Below are 21,948 nucleotides of genomic sequence, written 5' to 3'. Positions count from 1 at the left end.
TCCAACGAGAATCCACCATTTGACCTGGAGGGGTTCAATGAGGGCTGGTTCAAAGACAATCCACCATCTGAACAATAAGGGTTCTAGGGGGTTTATCCAATGACAATCCACCATTTGTCTATGATCCTCTGTTCAACACCAGTTACTATTCCCAAGAGGGGCTCGATCCTCAGTTTAACAACAACAACATACCACTGTCAACCAATGAGACTTTTGATACAACTAATTTTAATTGGTTATTCCCCGATTATGACACGGGGACGTAAGGTGAAGCGGACCTAAGTTTGTATTTTTATGGAAATAATCTGATTCAATATGCATTTTTGTGTAGCAATCATGACAAACAACAAAACTAGTTAAAAATGAATAAGATCCAACACACACACGCACATACACATAGGTAGCTGATCACCAAAAACAAACTCAATGATATTGCTTCACGCGATTCTAAAGCCTTAACCATCTTTTTATCAAAAATATGTAATGTATTTCTTTTCATTCTAGCCTGCTTGCAACTTTGAAATCATGGTTTATAATACCTTGTCCCGGGCAGAATTGGGTACCTAAAGAAGTATGTTTTATATTTAATAATAAAAAAAACCAAACACAAATCATCACTCAGCCGGTAAAAAGCATGATGAGCGTTCATTTTGTGATAAAGACCCCTATCGAAAGGCCTCATTTCAATGTTTTAAATGAGTTAATATTCCGGAACTATCGGTACTTAATGGATTCTATGTTTATGCAGGTTCACGGAAGATCTGAGTGAGGGTAAATGGCATCAAATGACTCAAGATAAAGGCTTATGAAGTTACTAGACACAAGGAGGTGATTCGAAAGCCGAACGAAGCGAAACGAGAAGTAGTAGGAGCTACCAGCGCCGCTGGGCGACCCAGTTCAACAAACCGACTTTGCGGATTCAGCATCCTTAGTCGACTTTGTAGATTCAGCTACCCTCAAAACCCTAAGAGAGAGTTAATTCGGCAGCCCTAGCCGCCCACATCAAACCCTAGGTCGATTTTGCAAATTCCAATGAGATTTTAGAGCTTCTAAACCATTCGATCTTCATATTCTACCTAGATGTACTCTTTTATTTTACTTCCGGTTGGTAAACAATGTCTTTCGTCTTTTCAGACTTTGTTATTCCTTTAATAATGGTTGGCTAGTAGACTGAATACTTGTTTGGATCGATGTGATCATGTAAACGTTTATTTATTTTACTTTATTTGTTAGATCTGTTGGAGTGTGTTTTACTGTTTGTCGTAGATCCATGTTTTACTAGTTTTTCATATTATTATCGGTTATATATTTACATGTATTGATTTAATTATGATGATCGGTCTATAATCATATACTAGGATTAATACATAAGGATGGAAAACACTAGTCGGTCTTTAACTAGATGTAAAGGTGATTCACTTATAACTGGGGAATCCAAAACCATGGTAATTAGGATGAATAGACATGATGCTTAACAATGTCAAACGTGATCCAGTGACATGGAAGCGTGTGCTATGGTCATCGGAGGGAATTATTATCTGGTAATGGCTTAAGAGCTGGGTAACTTAAAGATGAACCAGTAACACGAACTTTAGGTCATTAATGCTTAAACAATGAATCTAAAGAGAATTTGTTTAAAGAAGTAGTGTGAGTCTAGGGACAACACTAGTTATCTAGGTAAAGTGAATCTAACGAGAATCTGAGCCGTGATTAAGTTTTCAACAGTATAGCAAGTAGGTAAAGTAATATCCGGCCGTGTCATGAGATCTGAGATGACAAACAAGCATTTTAATTTAATTAATGTTATTTGTTTTTTCAAACTTATTTTCAGACTAAGTCTCTTACTGAATAAGCGGTTGCGGTTTCAATTTATTTCAATAGGAAATCGTGACAACCCCCAACCGCTATAATTACACGTATTACTAGATTAGGTAAAACAACACGTCCATGCAAACTTAACTATACTACATCTGATCGGGTCCCCTGTCCGTTAAGGTGTGTGTGTGTTTTGAGATAATTATTTGTATAACTTTTATAAATTTAAACATTAAAAAAATGCAAACCCATCAAAGCCCAATAAAAGTGTAGTGTTTACCGGTTTGGATCCTTAGAAAAGGAGGTTTTTTAGTACGAGCCTCAAAAAAATAAAATGTGACAACTGGGACACTTTCCAATTAGTTAGCCACTTTTTTAATTGATATATTATATGATTTAACTCGCTTTATAGGTATGTTTTTTAGGAGTGTTCATTTAGCTTAAATCTAGTATGATGTTAAATCTTCTAATTCATGTGTGAGAATAGTGAGTTACCAGACATGAGTTTCACATGATTTGTGTTTTGAAAATCAAAATGGTACATGAAACGAGATGGTTTTCAATTTATTTTTTATTTTTATATTATGATGTTAAATTTAAAATATAAGAATCAACATACAAAAGGTCTTTTTTTTTTGCTAACAACAAAATTTCAAAAATAATTAAAAATTGGAATATAAAAGTTAAACTCATATATTAAATATAGTTTTGGTGTTACATTTAATTTGTTGAAATATACATAAAAAGTGTGTTCAAAATACATTATTTTAAAAAATATACTAAATATTATTATAAACTTCAAAGAAAAAAGTTTATAAAACTAGCACGTTACCCGCGCAATGCGGCGGTGGTCGTGACAATGCCGTTGTAGTGGGGGGCCGAGTGTTGGTGGTGGAGACGGCGTCGAGTGGTGTGGATAGTTGATGTAAATGGTTAATGAAAATATATTAAAGAATAAAGGATTGGTAGTGTAAATTAATCATTAATGTTATGGGGTAGTGTATGTGGAAATATTTGAAGGGGTGCTAAGTGAAAATATTACATATTTTCAACACTTCCATAAATAACAGGGGCTATTTCTTTTATAATATACTAGCACGGTGCCCGCGCGATGCGGCGGCGGCCGTGACGACGACAGTGTGATGGTTGGGCAACTTTTGGTGGTGGAGCGGCGTTAAGTTGTTTATATAATTGATGTAAAATGTTAATGGACATATTTGAAGTGATAAAAGGATTGATAGTGTAATTTAATCATTAATGTTAAAGGAATTGTGTATGTGAAAACATTTTAAGGGGTGTTAAGTGGAAATATTACATATTTTCAACATTACCAAAAATAAAGAGAGCTATTCTTTTTATAATATAGTATAGATATATTTATAATATAGTACTAGCATGGTGCCCGCACGATGCAGCGGTGGCGACGACAATGCGGTGATCACGGGTGGCGGCAACGAATGGTGGTGGTGACGACTAATAGCGTAAGTTATTGATGCAAATCTAATTGATTATAATTAGTGTATATATTTCAAGAGTTAAGATACTATCAGTGTATTTATTTCATTAAAGGTATTTTTTAGTATATTAGTATAGGTAATTAAATTATTAACTAAAGAATAAGGTGATTTAGAAAATAAGAAAGAGGTATTTCTGTCATATCGCATAAAGTAACTTTCAACATTTTTTAAAAATAAAAAAAGTTATTTTTTTTATAATATAGTATAGATAGATAACAATTTTGTTAAGTATATATAATCATTCTCACTTGTTCAAAAAGAAATTTAAGAATTAAAAAAAAAAAAAAAAAAAAAAAAAGCTGAAATCAAATGAAATGCTAATTCTTGTTCGGACACATATTATCCCTCTCCCTTGAAAGGTTCTTCAAGTTGATTTCAGAAAAGAAGACACAAGAAAGCCACTACTATTCTTGATTTCACCTCCAAGATTTTCGCACTTGGATTTCACGCACGCACAGGTAGTATGTCTACTCTTCTTCTTCTTCTTAGAATCATCATATCATATTAATATATAAAATAAAATGATTTATTTATTTTCTTTAACCGTCGTCACACATAACTTAAATATTTCTTTGCTTATACAATTGATATATGTTTATAAAAAAATTTGTGTTTTTCTTTAGGAGTTAGAAGACTGGTTATATAAATACATATGTCTGCGAACCCAGATACTGTTATTTCATCTGAATCACCTCAGACTAGGGTTAAGGATGGCTTGTTAGTTTCGAAAACCGAAACCCTGACTGATGAACCTAATACAATTAGTGAAATTTCTATTCAGGATTCAGTTGATAAAACTAGGGTTTCTGGAGATAAAATAGAGATTGTTGCTGTTATGGGTGAAAATGGGGTTAAGGTTGCGGCGGAGACTGATTTTTCAGAATCCAAGGCTGAAACGCTAACTATGGGAGGACCCGGTTGTGATGGAGACGGGGAGATTGTTGTCCGGGATTCGGTCGGTGAAGTTAGGGTTTCTGGAGATGAATTAGGGGTTGTAAAGGAGGATGTTGAGAAAGTTTCTGATGTAAATGTGATTAGTGGTGAGGAAAAGGAAGGTGATAAGGTTGCCGCTGGGGATGATTTTTTGGCTGTTCGGGATGCAGTTAATGAAGTTAGGGTTTCTGGAGATGAAGTCGGGATTGTGATGGAGGACGTTGAGAAAAGTTTGGATGTTAGCGGTGAGGGACAGGAAGGTGATATGGGTGTGGTTGGGTCTAATTTGTCATCTGAGCACGATGCAGGAGGCGGAGTTTCTGGAGATGAGCCCGCTACCGTATCGGAGAATGCTGAGAATGTTTTGGAAGAAAAGGTGGTAAGCAATGAGGTAAAGGCAGGTGGTAAGGCTGTGGCACCGGCTTCTGATCTTGATATAGGTGGTGATACTGTTGTTCAGGATTCTGTTTGTGATGCAAGTGTCTCTGCAGATGTGAGAGATATTGCAATGGAGAAAAATGAGAAAGTTCTGCTTGAAAATGTGGTTGAGGAAGAGGAAAAGGACGGCAAGTATAGGGTTGCGGATATGGTTTGGGCAAAGGTAAAGAACTATCCATGGTGGCCTGGCCAGATATTTGATCCATCTGCTTCCACAGATAAGGCTAAGAAATACTCGAACAAAAAAGCATTTTTTGTAGCTTATTATGGGGATCAATCTTTTGCTTGGAATAAAGCTTCAAATATCAAGCCATTTAGGAAAAACTTTAGCAAAATGGAGAAACAAAGTAACTCCAAAGGGTTTTGTCACGCTGTGAATTGTGCTTTAGATGAGGCCTCGAGGCGGATTGATTTTGGGTTGGCCTGTTCTTGCTTATCCAAAGAGGTATATGGTAAAATTAAAACTCAAGTTTTTGTTAATGCCGGGATAAAGAGCGAAGCTAGCAGAATAGATGGTGGAGATAGGTTTTCTACAGTGGCTACTTTCAAACCTGAGAACATAGTTCGATCTGTCCAAGATCTTGCTAGAGAACATTTTGATGGATATAGTAAATTGGAGGTTATGTCGGTTAGAACTCAGTTGTTGGCCTACTACCGTTGGAACGGCTATAAGATAGCAGATTCTTATGAGCATCTTCCATGGGAAGAAGATAAGGCCGTGGAAGAAAAAGACCATACAAACATGACCCAAAAGGAAAGTTCGAGAGATAAGGTTGCTGAAAATGCAAAAACTGATTCTGTAAGTGAGAAATTGTCATCTAAAAAAAGGAAGCTGGAAGTTTGTGATTCAGTTCCGAGCAAGAAAGAAAAACGCATTACAGACACTGACCCGAAGGGAAGCTTGAGTTTATCTAATGGGAACAATAAGATGAAGAAAATTGGTGCCAAGAGAGCAACTGTGGAAGATGTTTCTGATTCTCCTTTATTGGAAGAAGATAACTTGGTTGAAGATGCAAAACTGGCTTCTGGAGGCGAGAAAGTTTATACGAAGAGAAGGAAGCCAAAAGCTTCTGATTTAGTCACAAGCAAGCAAGAACAGAACATGACAGAGATGACCAAGGAGGGAAGCTTGAACTCTTTTAGTGGAAAAGATAAAGTGAAGACAGTTGGCACTGGGAAAGCAATTGTTGAAGATGATTCTGAACCTCCTTGGGTGGAAGAAGATAAAGTGGTTGAAGATGCAAAACCAGCTTCTGTATATGTGAAAGTTTCTTCTAAGAAAAGGAAGTCGAGAGCTTCTGATTCAGTCCCAAGCAAGAAAAGAAAAGGCTTGACAAACATGACTACAAAGGGAGACTCAAGTGTATATAACGAGAAAAGTAAAAGAAAAGAAAATGGCAGCAAGATAATAATTACCGAAGGTAATGGCGTTAAGGAGGAGAGCCAGAATGATATTGGGGATAAAAAGTCGTTAATTCCATCCCCCCAAAAGTCATTTAAAATTGGTGATAGCATAATGCGAATCGCGAAACAACTTTCTGAGTCACCTTCAATCCTTAAAAAGGAATCCCAAGAATCAAGGCATGGCATGAAGAAAAATTCCAAAAAGAGAGGAAAGAATGATAAGCTTGATGAGCAAACTGAGAACTCACCAACATTGCAGAAAGTTCCTAAAACTGACAGAAAGCAAAAGAAGAAGGACAGGAAGTTGGTGGATGCAATTCAGTTAGAAGAATGAGCCAGTCCAATATAGGTACCTGTCATTATTATCGATTTTAAGAATGAGTTTGTGTGTATGTGCACGTCTGATGATATAATGAGCAGTATTGTTTTGCTTGAAAATGAAGGTTACTGATATCCCTAAATACATTTGTGGTGTCAATTGTCTGAGAGAATTGTTACCCCTAATTATTTGTGATGCCTAATTTACTTATCGTGGTTTAGGAGATAAGATTATTGCATGAGTAGTGATTTTATGGCCTCTTTTGTTGCTTTTACCTTGAAGGAAGTTTACGAATCGGTATTATTTGATTTAAATGTTGTAACAGTTGTTTTTTCTTTTTATATAGGGGCATCAAAGGCAATCACATGTTATTTAGTAAAGAGTTTGCTACAGTTTTTACTATAAACTACTCTTGGAGCTATTAACATCTAAAAGCTGTTTAAATGCAATTCTGACAGGTACCAAGATGGCATATATGATATTGAATCTAGAAACGATGAAGACAGCATAACTAGTGAAAGTTTTGGAGCTTAAATTGTTGTCAAAGGTAGAAAACGTTAGAAGACACTGATTTTAATTGATCAGTCATTGCATACAAGGCCTTTTGGATATGCCTGAATCAATGCATAACTGGGTAATATACTCTGTATACAGTGTAACTAGAGCCCACATCTCGTTATCTTTTTTCTTTGCTAGGTAGGGTAGACCCTATGTCTTTTGTAGGTGGTAGTGTGGTATGCTTAGTTGCTTACTGATATCTTGTTTTACTTGCTTTTCGTTTACAACTGTTGTGCAAGTGGGATGTATATACCTTAAGCTTGAATATGGGCATTTGGCTTATAGGTAGTGTTATTGGTATGTGTTAATTCAGTATTACGAATATACAAGGAGGTTTAACTGAAGTCACGTGGACATTAGTATATAATTGTAACAAAAACATAATATAAGATATCACATTAATACAAGGATTTGATGAAAATGGCCTGAACTGGAGTTTGGTACTCTGGGAGTCTGGGATGTGGGGTAGGGAAGTTTTTGTAACGAAAAAGCATTGTTGATAGTCTGATAGATGGTTTGATCTGTTTGTAAAAGTGCAACCAAAACTCACCATGTATTTGAATGAAGACAGACACAGAAAGCCTGAGTGGATTTTTGGAAACAGAAAAAGTATAAGTTTTTCTTACTTATTTTGGCAACCAAAATATATATAGAGAGAAACCTTTTCTGAAACCCATGGCTTAAAATTTTGGAAACACATGACACAACCTAAAAAGGATTTATCGAATTGTCATTAAATATTGGACTTTGCAAAATGTCATCTAAGATGGAACTTCAACTTGAAACTTTGAAATCCAAACACGAAAACTTAGAACTTGATCTAAAAGATTTAAGTTTAAAGCCTCTTTGTCAAATTTCAAAACCTTATGAACAAGCTGCGAAGTGAAAGCTATAAAAGACACTAAGAAATGATATAGCTTTATGTGAACCCTGTGTGCGTGAGGTCTGAATGAAGTATGGACATACCCAACCAAGTGTGTTTCAGACGAAACAACCACAAGACTTGGGGAAAGACAATTACAAAACCATTTACTGATGTCCATCACAAAGCAACACAAGATCTTGGGAAGAACTTCACAAATCAGATGGCTATAATCAACTGCATGGTTATGAAAACTAATTGATATCATACCTTTCATTCTTTCAATACATCTTAAGTCGGCTGACAACAAAAAGTTGACCAACATGTCAGAAAAGATGACACTAGCATCACAAGTATATATTACGCTAGTTGGAGGTAATCATTACAATCAGTGAACAATAATGAGACATTGATGAAGATGATAAGAGCAGACGAGAACAAAGCCAAAGTGAGAACCGGAGAATCTAAGGCTATTGATAGAACCTTAAGTGAGAGCCACGCTAAGAAAACAATATATTGTTTCGAGAAATGCTTCACTTCAAGATGCATCTGCAATCAGTAATCAGTTTTAGATCTTCAACAATGGACATAATCAAATAATCATCACTAAATGAACAATTAGGTAAGTTGCGCTTTACATGAACTCTGGGGATTAATCATTCATTTAATAATTCCGCACAAGGACTCAACCAACCATCAAAGGAAGGATAGTTCCCGACTGCTAAAGTTAAGATATATAAAAAAAAAAAAACATCACTAAAGCTTTCAAAGGTACAGAATCTGCTGGCAAGACAAAATGCACATAAAACTCGTAATTACTTTAAGAATTCTAAGTTATTTGTATTGATGAAAACAGCATAACATTCACAACTTTTCATCAAAGAGAAATGTAGTAGCAAATTTCAACAACATATTACTGTACCAGCTCTAACATTTATAAAAACAAGCCAGAAAGAAACACCCAAATAATACAATCCAGCAAAACTTGACAGATGCAAAAAAAAAAAAAAGGCATCACAAACAATGACAAACTGATATAAGTGAAAGCAGCAATAAGAACAAGGCAGGCATAGTTATCTAAATAAATTGTGTTCACCAAAATCACAGTACAAACGAAGAACCAATTGTCTATTCTCCACGAACACAAATCTAAACATAAACCAACATTTAAACTCTTAGACGAAAATTTCAAAACCAGGACAACAGGTGAGTAGACCTTCTGACAATTTAAGATCTTGGTTTCTCCTTCTTCTCCTTGAAGAGAGCCAACAGAGAAACACCGGAAACTTTCACGACCTTAAACCTAACCCCGGGAATATCTCCGACAGCATGGCCTTTTCTTCCAAATCCAGCAATCAGAACTTCATCCTGTTTTAAAAACAAAAGGCCATTATTGAGAAAGTAAAACACAGCATATATTGGTTATTGATGATAATGATCATAGAGTGAGCACAAACGTTTTCTTCAATGTAGTTCAAGCAACCATCGTTGGGAACGAAAGCTGCAATCTTTTTTCCATTTTTGATTAACTGAACTCTGGCACACTTTCTGATAGCAGAGTTAGGCTGCTTGGCTTCAATACCACTGCAGACAAAACCAAATGATTAGTCAACAACACTAAACATGCCCGGCCCTGATGTGAAATAGCAAAGAAAAAATTATATTTACATTTTCTCAAGAACAATGCCCTTAGCATGAGATGAACCAGCAAAAGGTTTCTTCCACTCGTTACCGAGATGTGACTTCTTGTATGACTTGTCAGCCCATCTTTGCCTCCTGCGGTGGGACTTCAGCTTGCGTCCGGCTCCCATACCATGAGTCTTTCTGTATTACAATCATTTAAATTTAATAATTCAATATAAAATGGAAAATTTTAAAATACATTATAATAGAGTAACAAAGCATACACTAATAAGATACTTTGGATATACTACTAAACAAGCAATCAAACACAGAACAAATCTACCTTAAATGTTCATCAAACATAAGCACAGTCATATGACCTATTTAAGCTAGCAAAAAAAAAAAAATACAAATCTTTAAATAGGAAACTTTAAAACATTTGTTGAAATTTAGTGTTTATTCGGATTTTGGGTAAGCTGATTAAAAAACTAAAAAAAAAAAGACATTTAACTACTCCTTGTATGGTTTCACCAAAACCTAATGTTTGGTGTTGCTTTACTTTCACTTTCATTTCTCATTCTTTACAAAACCCTAAAATCTGCTTAAACCAACCAAATTCTTGTATTCAAAAAGTTATAAAAATATCATAAACAATACAATCCTGAATCCTCATAGAAACAAATCAATATTCATATATGTGTGTGTGACACCAGCCATTCTATATTAAGATCTAATTACTTTGGCAAATAAAAAAAACACAAAAAAAGTTAAACATAATCTAGAAAATCTGTATCATCTCATTACAGATAAATGAAACATAACAACGATATCAGTTGTATGAAGTGGTAAAACATATATAAAGGATAAGATAACATGAGTGGTTGATTGAAAAAGCATACCCCATGTTTGCAAGATTGAGTGAACCGGTTCCGGTCTAGACTTTGAAGAAGATGAAGAAGAAAGAAGAAGCGGCTGCTGAAAACCCTACTAGTGCTTGTAAGCAAAATGTGGGTAACGATTATTTATTTATATGGCTTTGCATATAGGTGTGTGACTTATATTGGGCCAGGCCCGTAATTTAGGGACTCGGAGTTATTTGGACTGGATTTGTTAAATTTCATTTAACAATTTTCTATTGCTTGTGTAGTTGTCAGTTGTGTACTTGTGCTTTGGTTGGAAGATTTTTGACATGATAACACAATTAAATAATTTTATGATATTTTATGAATTTATATTTTAATTTTAAAAATAAGGACTATAATTATGTTCTATATTTTATATTTTGTATTTTAATTTTCTTTTAAACAAATAGAACTTTGTAAAAAAGTTTGTTATGTTTAGGTTGGAATTAATTTGGTTTATCAGACCATCTTTAACTTATCGCATTGAAACTTAGCAATACACTTGACTACCTTCGCAAGATCACATTTACTATTAATCATCACGTTGAAATTATAGTCTATAAGTGCAAAAACCATAATTTTTTTATAATTATCTAATAAAAAAGGAAAAGAACACTAAACAAATTGAATACGCCATCGATCTCCACCATGTTGACGCAATACTACACCTCCCTTAATACAATGCACTCGAAGCCCACCGTATAAGATGCAATACGTCGAGACTATGCAGAGGGTTAAAGTTTGCCTTATGGCAATCAAGCAATGCAAACTTCCTTTGATATGTGGATACCTGTAAAATATTGATGACCGTCTGATATTCGGTCAAGTTTTCAAAACATTGTCAACAACTACCACTGCCACCTTCACATGAATACCAAGATTTTAATCATGTTCATAATGGTTAAAAGATAATTGTCTCAATCTTTAAAAATCAGTAACGTACTATAAAATATGGTGGGGGAGGTTGTGATGAAAACCGATACTATTGGTGTGAGAATGTAAATGGGTTAATTGAAACTTGGAACTTGAAGAAAGTCATTGAAACTTTACTCTTATTTAGTACACAAAACTTTCCCATTCTGTCTCTATGTACAACGATCTTAGAAAGATTTTCAGAATACGAGTATAATTTTAGAAGAATATATCATGTTTGTGCGTGTTAAAACAAAATAATTAATAAATTAACATGCCAAACTATATATAGCCTAGTCGAACCCATGTTTTTCTTGTTATCTTGTATCACCTTCGGACATCCAACCCATACCACTAACACCATAGGTCCATAACATAATCATGTTGTCAGCTGTTCAACAAAAAAAAAACTGTTGTCAACCCTTATTTTTCTTAATAAATTTTTAAATCCACCCAATGTATTACTGTATTAGATAATACGATACGTTTAGATCCCGTCTTCTATGTATATAATAACTTTACTTATTTTATATTTATTTATTTATGTATAAACAATCTTGAGCTAGATCAAAATAAACAGTTGGTAAGATTACCATTAAATCTTTCACTTTTATATTATAATGATTTTGAGATTTTTCTGATCAAGATTTCGATCCTTTTTATTTCAGCTTCAAACTACTTCTTAATAAAATCATAATCTTTCGAAAACTAATACACATAAGAAGATTAAGAACTGGTTTACATAACCAGAAAAATCCAAGATCAAGAATTGATAATCAATACAACTAATGTAAACCTTAATGACTAAAAGTTTTGGAATATAACATGTTACTTATAAACCAGTAGCATCTCCTTATGAACATATAAATTAACATTATATGACTGTATAATAATCTCCATTAAATGATCCAAACTATACTCGAGGAACTTAAAAAAACACACACACACACACAACTTAATATATCAACCAAACTCACCAGCTAAAGAATTTTACTCCAAAGTAACTATTTCTGCCCGAACAGAACCCCGAGTTTCCTTAACACAGTACTCGTTTTCTTGTTCGTCGATTCGTCTTCCGTGTCTTCAGAATAAAGCAAACTCGACTTCTCCCCAATGACATGAATATCAAACGTCTCCGAATTCTCTACAAACTTGCCACCATCACCCAAAACCATCGAGGCTGCCACCTCAGCCGCCTTCCTCCATTGCTCGGTTTGTACTTTTAGCCTTCGTAACTCGTCTGCCAGCTCCACATTCGCCGCCAAAGCCGATCCCAACTGCTCGACCCTCTCTGCTTCAGCTTTTTCCGATTTTATCATTTCTAGTTGCTCTCTAGTTTGGCTTACAAGCTCTAAAGCTCGTGACTCGGAATCTTTTGATTCGTTTAACTGGTTTTTAAGTTCTTCAACTACATTGACCGTTTCCGAAAGTTCTGACCTTAATGTAAGTACCTCATCATGAGCTGACTCAGCATGACTAGACTGGGCCGCTTCAGATTCAGCCATTTCTTGTAAACGAACATTGAGTTTATGGTTTTCGTTTAAAGCAACCGATAAGTGTCTTTGGACAGCTTTAAGTTCAGACTCCCAAGCCCGGTCTCGGTCTTGTGAGATTTTCCTTAGTTCTTGAATTCGAGATTCTTCAGACGCCCAAAGTTCGTCGAGTTGAAGTTGTGTGTCATCAAGTTTGGCTGACATAGCTGCGAGTTGCCTTTTGGCTTCTTCGGCTTCCTGGTAAGCACGCTTTGTGCATGACTCGGATTCATTCAGCTGGCCCTTTGTTTTCTTGAGCTCTTCTTGAAGCCGGGCTAACTGAATTTCTAATTCAGGTTGTTTGCCAACACGTTTTTTCTGCAGTATCTGCAATATATCTTACATGCTTTAATTAATAAAATTCAACAAAATGGTCAAAACTTAAAAGATCTCTTGCAGATTCATAACTAAAATCTATTATAAAAATCATCTGAACCAAATTGTCTTTATATGGCTCTGCCCTTGGCTTATAACATACCTCAGATGTTGGAGCACGTTGTAACCGGTGGTCAACACCATTAGGACTTCTGGTGGTCAAACTTCGGGAAGAACTGTTGTCCCGAATCCCTCCCGAGGTCTTCAGTTTCGTACCGGTTCCTATAGTGCCACTTCTGTTTTTTCAAGTAAATCATAACAGCAAGATGGTAGTTTAGAAACAAGAATTGTTAAAAAAGTTACATTGGACATTTAAAGTAGTAGTATGTTTGATGATATAAAATGACCAATTCAATATTTTGATGAAATGGAGAAAAAAAAGTCGGAGTGCATACCTTGTCTTAGGATGTTGCATTGCCTTCTTTGCCCTTTAGCCAGAGTTTCTACAAGAGTAATACTTTTAGGAAGAAAGATTATTTGTCTCTATATATGTATGCTATATACAATGTAAATGGATACCAATGAATGATGTCATCAAGAAAACCTCAATATAATCAAAACCCAATATGAGAAAAACAACAAATAGTCAAAATCTTCAATTTTTATACATATTTGAGACAAATAATCAGGAAAACATACAACTTTTAATGTATGTTGTACACACGATTAAAACACAATGGGTCTGAAAGTTTGGATTTTGAGACATGAAACAAATACAATTCTTCAAATGAACTCCAAGCCTAGCTAATTGGAACTAACCCCACTTCCAACAACCACATTCACAACACAGGGGAAATTACAAATAAAATAAAAAACAAAAGACGAAAGGAGATGAAAGACAAGTATGATTACACAGAATTTTATACTTTATTTCCATTTAATAACTTCCCTTTTACTCTTGATTGTTCATATGCTTTGTTTTAAAGACATTATTTACTTGGACTATAAACATGTCAAATATTAAAGTTGTCAATTTAATTGGGGGAAGTCGGAAAGAGGCTAACACGTAAGCTTGTCATAATTTAAAGTGGATGATATATGTCTTTCTTTCATACACAACAACAATTTAGATACATGGTTTTTTAATAACCAACAAAGATTAATATTCGATTATCCAAGATTTCTTAATAACAAAAAGCACTTTATATATTCGTGAATGATATGTATATATATATATATATATAATTATTAAAACAATAGGAATCCGGACGATTCTAGGGCCTCTAAAAAAACTCAAACCTAATTTATAATATTGCCACCTAGGATTATAACTTATGTGACATTCTCATACATTTTTTCAATATTTTAACTCATATGGAATAAATTATAATAATAGAATAGAAATAAATATGATTATATAAAAATAAAATATGAAATATAGAAAAGAAAAAAAAGTTGAAACAAATCGTAGGACACAAACGAAAGAAAGTGAATATACTGTGTACATTATATTTAATTTTTTGGCAATTATTCTTTCCTTTGTCTCTAACAATAATAATAATAATCATATAATTATATTATAGGAATTTAAATCTTTATAATTAGAAACATGATATCATTTACCTAAAAAACACAACAATGTTTATATTTATCCTATCTATACCGACCAAGAGTTTTTGAGATTACCTTTTTCTCTCATATTTCTTCTTTGCTGGACACATTATAATTAAATCTGTAAGTTCTTATGAATTGCTTTTTGATAGAACTAAATTATTATTCTTTGACGATTTTATCTATATTTAAGGATTTCATATAAATCTAAAAGTTTTTGGATTGATTAATTATAATTTTTAATTGTTTGAGCCTTTAAGGAACATCTAATCCTCACTAAAACTCTATTTAGGATATACAAAAAACTAAATCATTCACGGTTAATTTTGCACGGTTTTATTACCATGGTATATATATATAGGGGTGAGTTATTTTTAGTACAACCATTTAAAAAAGTACAAAAAGTACATGTGTAAGTTAACTTACACATGCTTGTTCCTTCCATCCCAAACCACCACCACCACTATCATCATCTCCGACCACCACCATGATCCTCCGGTGACGACGACCATTTCCCGGCGAGACTTACACATGTGTAAGTACAACTTACACATGTGTAAGTTAACTTTCGGCGAGAATCAGGTTCGTTTTTGAGTGGATACGGTACGGGCTAAAGGCCCTCATCCGTTCTAAGCTGACCGTCAAGAGACGCATATGAGAATCTTATGGAGTTGATGGACGGAGATCCAGGAGATGGTGACGGTTTGCTACGGTATGGGCGAAGCCCTTGATGCCGACGCCGGCGCCGTGGTTGGGGTGGTCAGAGATGATGGTGGCTGGTGGTGGTTGTCTCGCGAAAGAAAAGACCTAGAAATTTTAAACCCTAAAATGCTAAAAAAGTTGTACTTACACATATATAAGTTAATTACACATGTGTAAGTCTCGCCGGAGATAGTCGCTGTCGCCGGAGGATCATGGTGGTGGTCGGAGATGGAAGGAAGAAGGAAGAAGAAGGAGGAAATACCTTGTACTTTTTGTACTTTTTCAAACCCTTGTACTAAAAATAACTTTCATATATATATATATATATATATATATATATATATATATATATATATATATATATATATATATACGGGAAAGGGAATATTAGGTGTGGTTAGGTGTGCAACCCCTCACATACTAATATTTTATTATTTCTTGTTTAATGAATAACTGCATGGGCCCCCATGATTTTTATGGATTAAAAAAACAATATGTGAGTGTTTCACACCTAAGCTTAAATACCCGACACTACAAAAAAAATTTCATTTATTCACACTTGCTTGTAACAAGTGTGAAGAAATTTCTTAATTTTGTTCACACTTAAAAAAGTATAAAAAGTATTCACCTATAAAAGTGTGAAGAAATTTAAAAAATTATAAGTTTTTCACACTTATATATGTGGAAAAAAAAGTTTCACACTTTTAAATGTGTAAAAGTATATTAATCATTCACACTTAGAAGTGTGAGGATTAATTTTTTAACACTAATTTCTTCATACAAGAGAAGTGTGAAGAATTTAGGTGTTACAATTTACCATTCACACTTTTAAATGTGAAAATGTTAAACATTTGTTCACACTTTTGGGTGTGAACTTTTTCTTCCAGATATATAAGTGTGAAAAAATTATAAATTTTAAAATTTCTTCACACTTTTAAATGTGTATACTTTGTAAACATTTTTAAGTGTGGACGAATTAAGAAGTTTGTTCACACTTATTTAAAGCAAGTGTGAATAAATGACATTTTTGTTGTAGTGCGACAAACTTATATTCCCATCCCCATATATATATATATATATATACGATTTGAACAATTGATATTATGTTGATGTTGACGGTTTTTAAGTTTGATGATAACCAAATTTATGAGGTACTTTGATTGTTTTGTCGAAAACTAAGAGAATATTTGTATGTCGTATATTACAATTACAATTACAACAACAACGTTTATAACTATTTAGATTGAACACATGCATGAATCCCCTATTATTGAGGTTAATTGGATATCTCATCTTAACCATTTGGATTGAGTTTCAGTAACTTATACAATTAATTAGTTGGCACTCAATGAACACATTATGATGTTCATTTCTTCTTCTTCTTTTTTTAGGCAAACAATTATCAAAGGACTGATCACAATTTTGATATTACATGTAAATCATGTGTGATTGTTTGGCAAGAATAGATGTGACATCTTACTAGCTTAAGCAAAATGGATTGGTTTATATTTCTACGTTTCAACCATGTTTTCTGGTAAAATTGATGAGATAAAATGAAATAGGACCAATAAGTAGAATGAATCGAAAGTTGTTCCATTTGTTATCCACATATTTATAGTATTTTTAATTATTATTTTAGAAAACTTCAATTATTATTATGGTATTTTATACTTTAGATATGTAAAAGTGTTTAAAATTTATATTTTTCATTTAAAAGCTTAGATTATTTCTAAAATTTAATATAGTACATAATATCATTTTAAGGATCTACTCAATATTACGTTTTGACATGCACAAAAAGTTACTATATACGACTCATATTGTTAATAAATATGTTGTATCAATTAACTCTCATCTAAACTATCGAGACCATTGTTTTTAAAAGCAAATACGATTTTTGGTCTAAAGTGTAACTAAATTTGATATCTATTGGTTAAGACTTAAAAAAATGTATTAGCAATCATGATAACCCAACCGACTCCAAAAATATCAAAAGTAAGATAATAAATGATCAAATATCTTGACTTAGACAATAATAAAAAGATTAATAGCTAAGATGATACATTACACTCTACATTTTCTGTTACGCGATTTACGAAGGTGTAAAAAAGTCAGGCCAAAAAGAACCTTTCGTTGTACGTATAAAATCACATCTTAAAATGGTAGTTGTTTGTGCACTGAATCCGAGGTTAGAGTGGTGAATGATTTGAGGTGAATAAGGTTATTTATTGACGGTTCCTAAATGGTAGAGTTTTGTCTCTTTACGCCAAGTGAGCTTATTCGTGATCTGTATGTGTTTTTTTCATGCCTCTAGCGAGCTTCGTAGTCTTCTTTTTATAGGGGAAGACATTCTTGGAGGACAAGTAGACGACTTAGGGTTTCCTAAGTCTTAGGCAGGAATATAATTTCCTTAGTTATTGATCGGAAATGATAAGACTAAATCCCGACTTTGTAGGAGGGTGATCCTTATCACATTATGTTATTTGTAAGATCCTTCGTGACGAATGTCCCTTCGTATCATAGAGTCAGGTCCTTCGTACCGCTGGGAGGGTATGTCATCAAGCCCCCCAGTCCAAGGTGATGACGTGCGCCACACAGTTATTGCGTTGGACTAAATATGTCCTTCGTCGTATTTTGCAGGGGTATTTCGTGTAAAATCATTAAACCGCCTTTAATTTATTTGATTTGAAAGGCAATTAAAGGGGTAGATGAGCGCGCATCCCTAGAAGACTGATGGACGGTTGCGATCTTCATGCAGTCTTATATATAAATCCAATTTTCGTCCTTTTTATTTTTTTTGGCTTCCAAAAAATATCTTCTCTCTCTCCTAAGGTTTCCGATTTTTTCCTCTTCCGACTAACACAGTAGGTACGTGATTTTCTCCCTCTTTTTCCTTCATCTTTTTGTTTATTTTTTGATCATCATATCCCGATGTTAAAAGGAGGCATCGAGACGATTGAATCGACCGTACTATGGTCGCGATTGAACAAGTTTGTCGATAGGTTTTTTCCTGAAAAAATATCATCTTTCCTGATTCCCTCGGATGGTGATACTGTTCTTACTCCCCTTGATGGGTTTGTTGGTTTCTATATTAAAACCATGACTGAGGGTAATGTTAGGTACCCCTTTTCACCCTTTATGCTTTCTGTACTTGATTTCTTTGATATCCACATTTCTACAATAACACCGCTAGGCCTGTCAAGAATAGTTGCATTTGAAGTAATGTGTAGGGCATATGGCGGTGAACCGTCGTTAGAGCTGTTTAGGTATTTTATCCAAACTTGTCCTTCTGGTGATTGGGCCACAGTGGGTAACCGTTCAATAGCTGGGTGTTTTAAAAGGGGTGGTTTGGATCTCCGTGATTGGAAAAGTGAGTTTCTGTTTATGAAGGCATCTTTGTTTCCAAGTGGCTATGAATCCGTGACTGATAGGAAGTTACTGTGTAAACATAAAAAATATGAAAATCCCTTTCTTGAATATGTGATTGATGATCTGTGTCGTGAAATTCGATTGCACCCTATTCAAGTCGCTTTATATCCTGATGTTGTGTTGTACAAAGCAAAGTTGATTGGTACATTGCCTGGTGGTGTAGATATAGACGGTAAGGATCTGGCATTTCGTCTTTGGTAGCCTTTGCTAATTTATTGACTCTGATCATTGTGTTTGTCTGTAGATATGACTTTTAGAAAATTCGTCAGGAAAGGTGTGAAGGAGATAACTGAGGTTCCTCGTATTGAAAGGCAGGGCAGTCTTGTTGGTGATGCTGGTTCTTCAGGTGTTCAGAATGATAACCCCGAGGTCTTAAGTGCTGTGGATCCCCTCATTCTTAATATTGACATGTCTGAAGTTGAAATTACTGGTGCTTTTGCTGCCAAAAGAAAGAAGAAAGAAATCCCTCTCCCTCACTCTGTTGCTGGTCGTATGAAAAGAAGGAAACCTGGTGATGTTCCCAAAGAGCCTGAATTCCGCAAGCCCTTTCAAAGACAAGTGTGATCTTAAATGAGCACTTTATTATGTTCGGCATCCTGCTATATTGATATATATTTTTTCTTGTTGTCTTGCAGACCTTCATGATCAGGAGATCCTCACATGGCTGAGTGGTGAAGACATGAATGCTGAGGATGTTAAGAAGATTGACAACATGGACAATGAGACTTTTCTTCGTGTCTTCAAGAAGGATCGTCAGTTCCATACCTATCTGAATGTTGTGATTGCCAGGCGCTTTTCCAGGATGTCCATTAATCTAAGATCCAAGAGTCTAGAGGTGCAGTCTTTGGTTGCCACCGTTGAAGATTTGAAGGCTAGGGAAGCCCGGTTTGTTACCACCGTGGAGTCATCTGATATTGTCCAATATTTGAAGCAGCAAGTGAGCATGTTGAAAGCAGATGCGGTTGTCCATGACGAAGCTGTGTTGAAGTTGCAACAAGAGTTCGCTGATGAGCGTGATGGTAGTAGGGTGCTGCGTGACCAGATTGAGGCTATGAAGCATGATCGTATCAGGTTGGTTACAGAGGTAATTCCCTGTGTTAGCAGATCTTTGTTGTATAGTGACGAGGTTGGGCAATTGTTGGGGGAGCTGACTTCAGCGGAAAGAGCTGATGAGAGGTCGACTATATTGGAGGAATTTGCTGCGGAAGGCAAATGTGATTTGCAATGTAGGGGAGATTTCATTCCTACTGCTTCTCATGACCTTGAAGTTGCTGACCAGAAGTGGAGAGACGCTGTCTTTCCTTACCTGGATAAGGTCATTGCTGACCCCAACATTGATGTTGATGATCTGCTGAAACTTGCTCCTAATGTGATCCACCCTGAAGCCCCTATTGATCCCCAGTGAACATTTGAGGCCTGCGTGCCTTTGGCTTGGTGAATGTGCCTTTTCAGACTTATTTTGAACAATTTTCTTTTTATGTCTGTAAATTTCTGGATAATGCTTCTTTTGGTGTTCTCTTTTGTCCACAATTTCCTAATTGTGGCTTATGGATATATTGCAGTATTATTTAATGCTTTATGTGCATCTTTTGAATATTGTGCGATTTTGTTTTTCGCATTATGCTGTTTGCTGTGGATGGATCCATGGATGTTTATTTGGACTATAGGTCCTTATATACATTTTAAATTCCATGACATGAGCGTCCCCATTTTGGAATAATTTTTGTGTATCACTTGCGCTCATGTGCGTCTTTTTTCTAGAGGAGGTATGAAAAGGAAAAAGGGGAGAAACCTTTATTAATAATAATGAGGTTACATACCATATCCTCTAGGCTCTGAAAAAGAAAATTGAATAATGATAAAAAAGAAGGACTACTTTATTCTTCCAGATTTGTCTTGCCTCTGGACGCATCGTCATCCATGCAGGTGTCCATAGTAAGGTCCTTCACTCCATGAGAGGTAGTAAGGACCATCTTGACCTTCTCTGGACAGTTTGCTTTCCTTTGTAACCAAGGTCCCTATTCCCCCGTTTGACTCATATTTGATCATTCCGTATGCTACGGAGGGTATCATGCCAAATTTTTGGATTCCAGGTCTTCCTATAATGGCTTCGAAAGGCGATATTCCCTCTGTTACCAGAAAAGTAACCCTCTCTTTTCGTTCCCAATGCCCTTCTCCTATTGTCATTTGTACAGCTAGCTTTCCTAGTGGTTTATCTTTGTTCCCTGAGTACCCTTGGACCGAAGCTTCTGTCCTTTTAAAATTCATCCGTGCCACAGGGTGCAGTTTCCAGAAAGCCTTCTCATATAACACATTACACTCGCTTCCAGTGTCCACAATGATATTCTTTACTTTGGATATTTCTAAAACTGCGGAAATTACTAGAGGATCCCTGAAGATTTTATAGATTTGAGGGAACGTGATGCGTCCCATGTCCCCCTTGTAGATCTTGGGGAGGGAACATCCTGACCCCGGCTTGACTTTCATTATTGTATAAATTGTTTTCTCAGGGCCTTTTTTCTTTTCATCTGCATCGTCTTCTTTTTTCACATTCTGTTGTTGCCTGACACTTTTTACCAGGTTCGAAAGTTTCCCTTCGTTTATAGCTTCCTCGATGGGCTTCCTGAGTTGCCAACACGCATTCGTGTCATGGCCATGGTCCCTGTGGACGTCGCAGTATTTCTCCGGATCTTTCCTATTTTTTCCACTTAGCCTGGGAGGGATGGGGAAGGTTTTTACAACACTTTCAGTGAGTAATATTTCTTTCGGGCTTTTGTGCAATTCTGGAAGATTCACCTTGAGGTACCCTTTGTCATCTTTATGGTACGGAGTATATCTTGGTTTTTCCCTTTCGCCTATCCATTTTCCTTTCCTGTTTGCCGGAGTTTCCTTTTCCTGCGTGGGACTTGTGCCTCCTTTCAAAGCGGTGTCCCTGGCATCCAAGTACACGTGGGCCCTTTTTAGAACCGCTTCGTAGGTCTTCGGGAGGTCCCTGTATAGGAATTCGACTAACCCTCTACTCCGAAGGCCATGAAGTAATCCCGATATCCTTTGTGACTCAAGGAGGTCCACAATA

The 21,948-nt window shown here is 35.4% G+C and overlaps 3 protein-coding genes across 4 annotated transcripts; 1 reads left to right on the top strand and 2 right to left on the bottom strand.

Annotated features, from left to right (window-relative positions):
- The first annotated feature begins 3,625 nt into the window (after window positions 1–3,625).
- On the top strand, window positions 3,626–7,266 carry LOC122585518. Of its 2 annotated transcripts, none has more exons than XM_043757645.1 (3): window positions 3,626–3,790; window positions 4,114–6,456; window positions 6,885–7,266. In XM_043757645.1, the coding sequence occupies exon 2, from the start codon at window positions 4,168–4,170 to the stop codon at window positions 6,439–6,441; it is 2,274 nt and encodes a 757-aa protein (XP_043613580.1). In that variant the 5' UTR covers window positions 3,626–3,790; window positions 4,114–4,167; the 3' UTR covers window positions 6,442–6,456; window positions 6,885–7,266. The 2 variants fall into 2 exon arrangements, with proteins under 2 accessions (XP_043613580.1, XP_043613579.1); XM_043757644.1 differs by having other exon boundaries at window positions 3,956–6,456.
- Window positions 7,267–8,899: 1,633 nt separating this feature from the next.
- Window positions 8,900–10,476, bottom strand: LOC122578715 (40S ribosomal protein S23). The gene is made up of 4 exons (XM_043750736.1): window positions 10,369–10,476; window positions 9,515–9,670; window positions 9,304–9,430; window positions 8,900–9,214 (listed from the first exon to the last, which is right to left on the bottom strand). Exons 1-4 carry the CDS (start codon window positions 10,371–10,373, stop codon window positions 9,074–9,076), a joined length of 429 nt encoding a protein of 142 aa, XP_043606671.1. The 5' UTR covers window positions 10,374–10,476; the 3' UTR covers window positions 8,900–9,073.
- A 1,662-nt stretch (window positions 10,477–12,138) lies between these two features.
- LOC122595373 (interactor of constitutive active ROPs 2, chloroplastic-like) lies at window positions 12,139–13,605 on the bottom strand. The gene is made up of 3 exons (XM_043767728.1): window positions 13,586–13,605; window positions 13,294–13,426; window positions 12,139–13,142 (listed from the first exon to the last, which is right to left on the bottom strand). The coding sequence occupies exons 1-3, from the start codon at window positions 13,603–13,605 to the stop codon at window positions 12,288–12,290; spliced, it is 1,008 nt and encodes a 335-aa protein (XP_043623663.1). The 3' UTR covers window positions 12,139–12,287.
- Between the last annotated feature and the right edge of the window lie 8,343 nt (window positions 13,606–21,948).

Source organism: Erigeron canadensis, chromosome 1 (genome assembly GCF_010389155.1).
Source record: "Erigeron canadensis isolate Cc75 chromosome 1, C_canadensis_v1, whole genome shotgun sequence".
NCBI lineage: Eukaryota > Viridiplantae > Streptophyta > Magnoliopsida > Asterales > Asteraceae > Erigeron > Erigeron canadensis.
The sequence above is the reverse complement of the archived record's forward strand: the minus strand, read 5'-3'. Positions and strand labels throughout refer to the sequence as shown.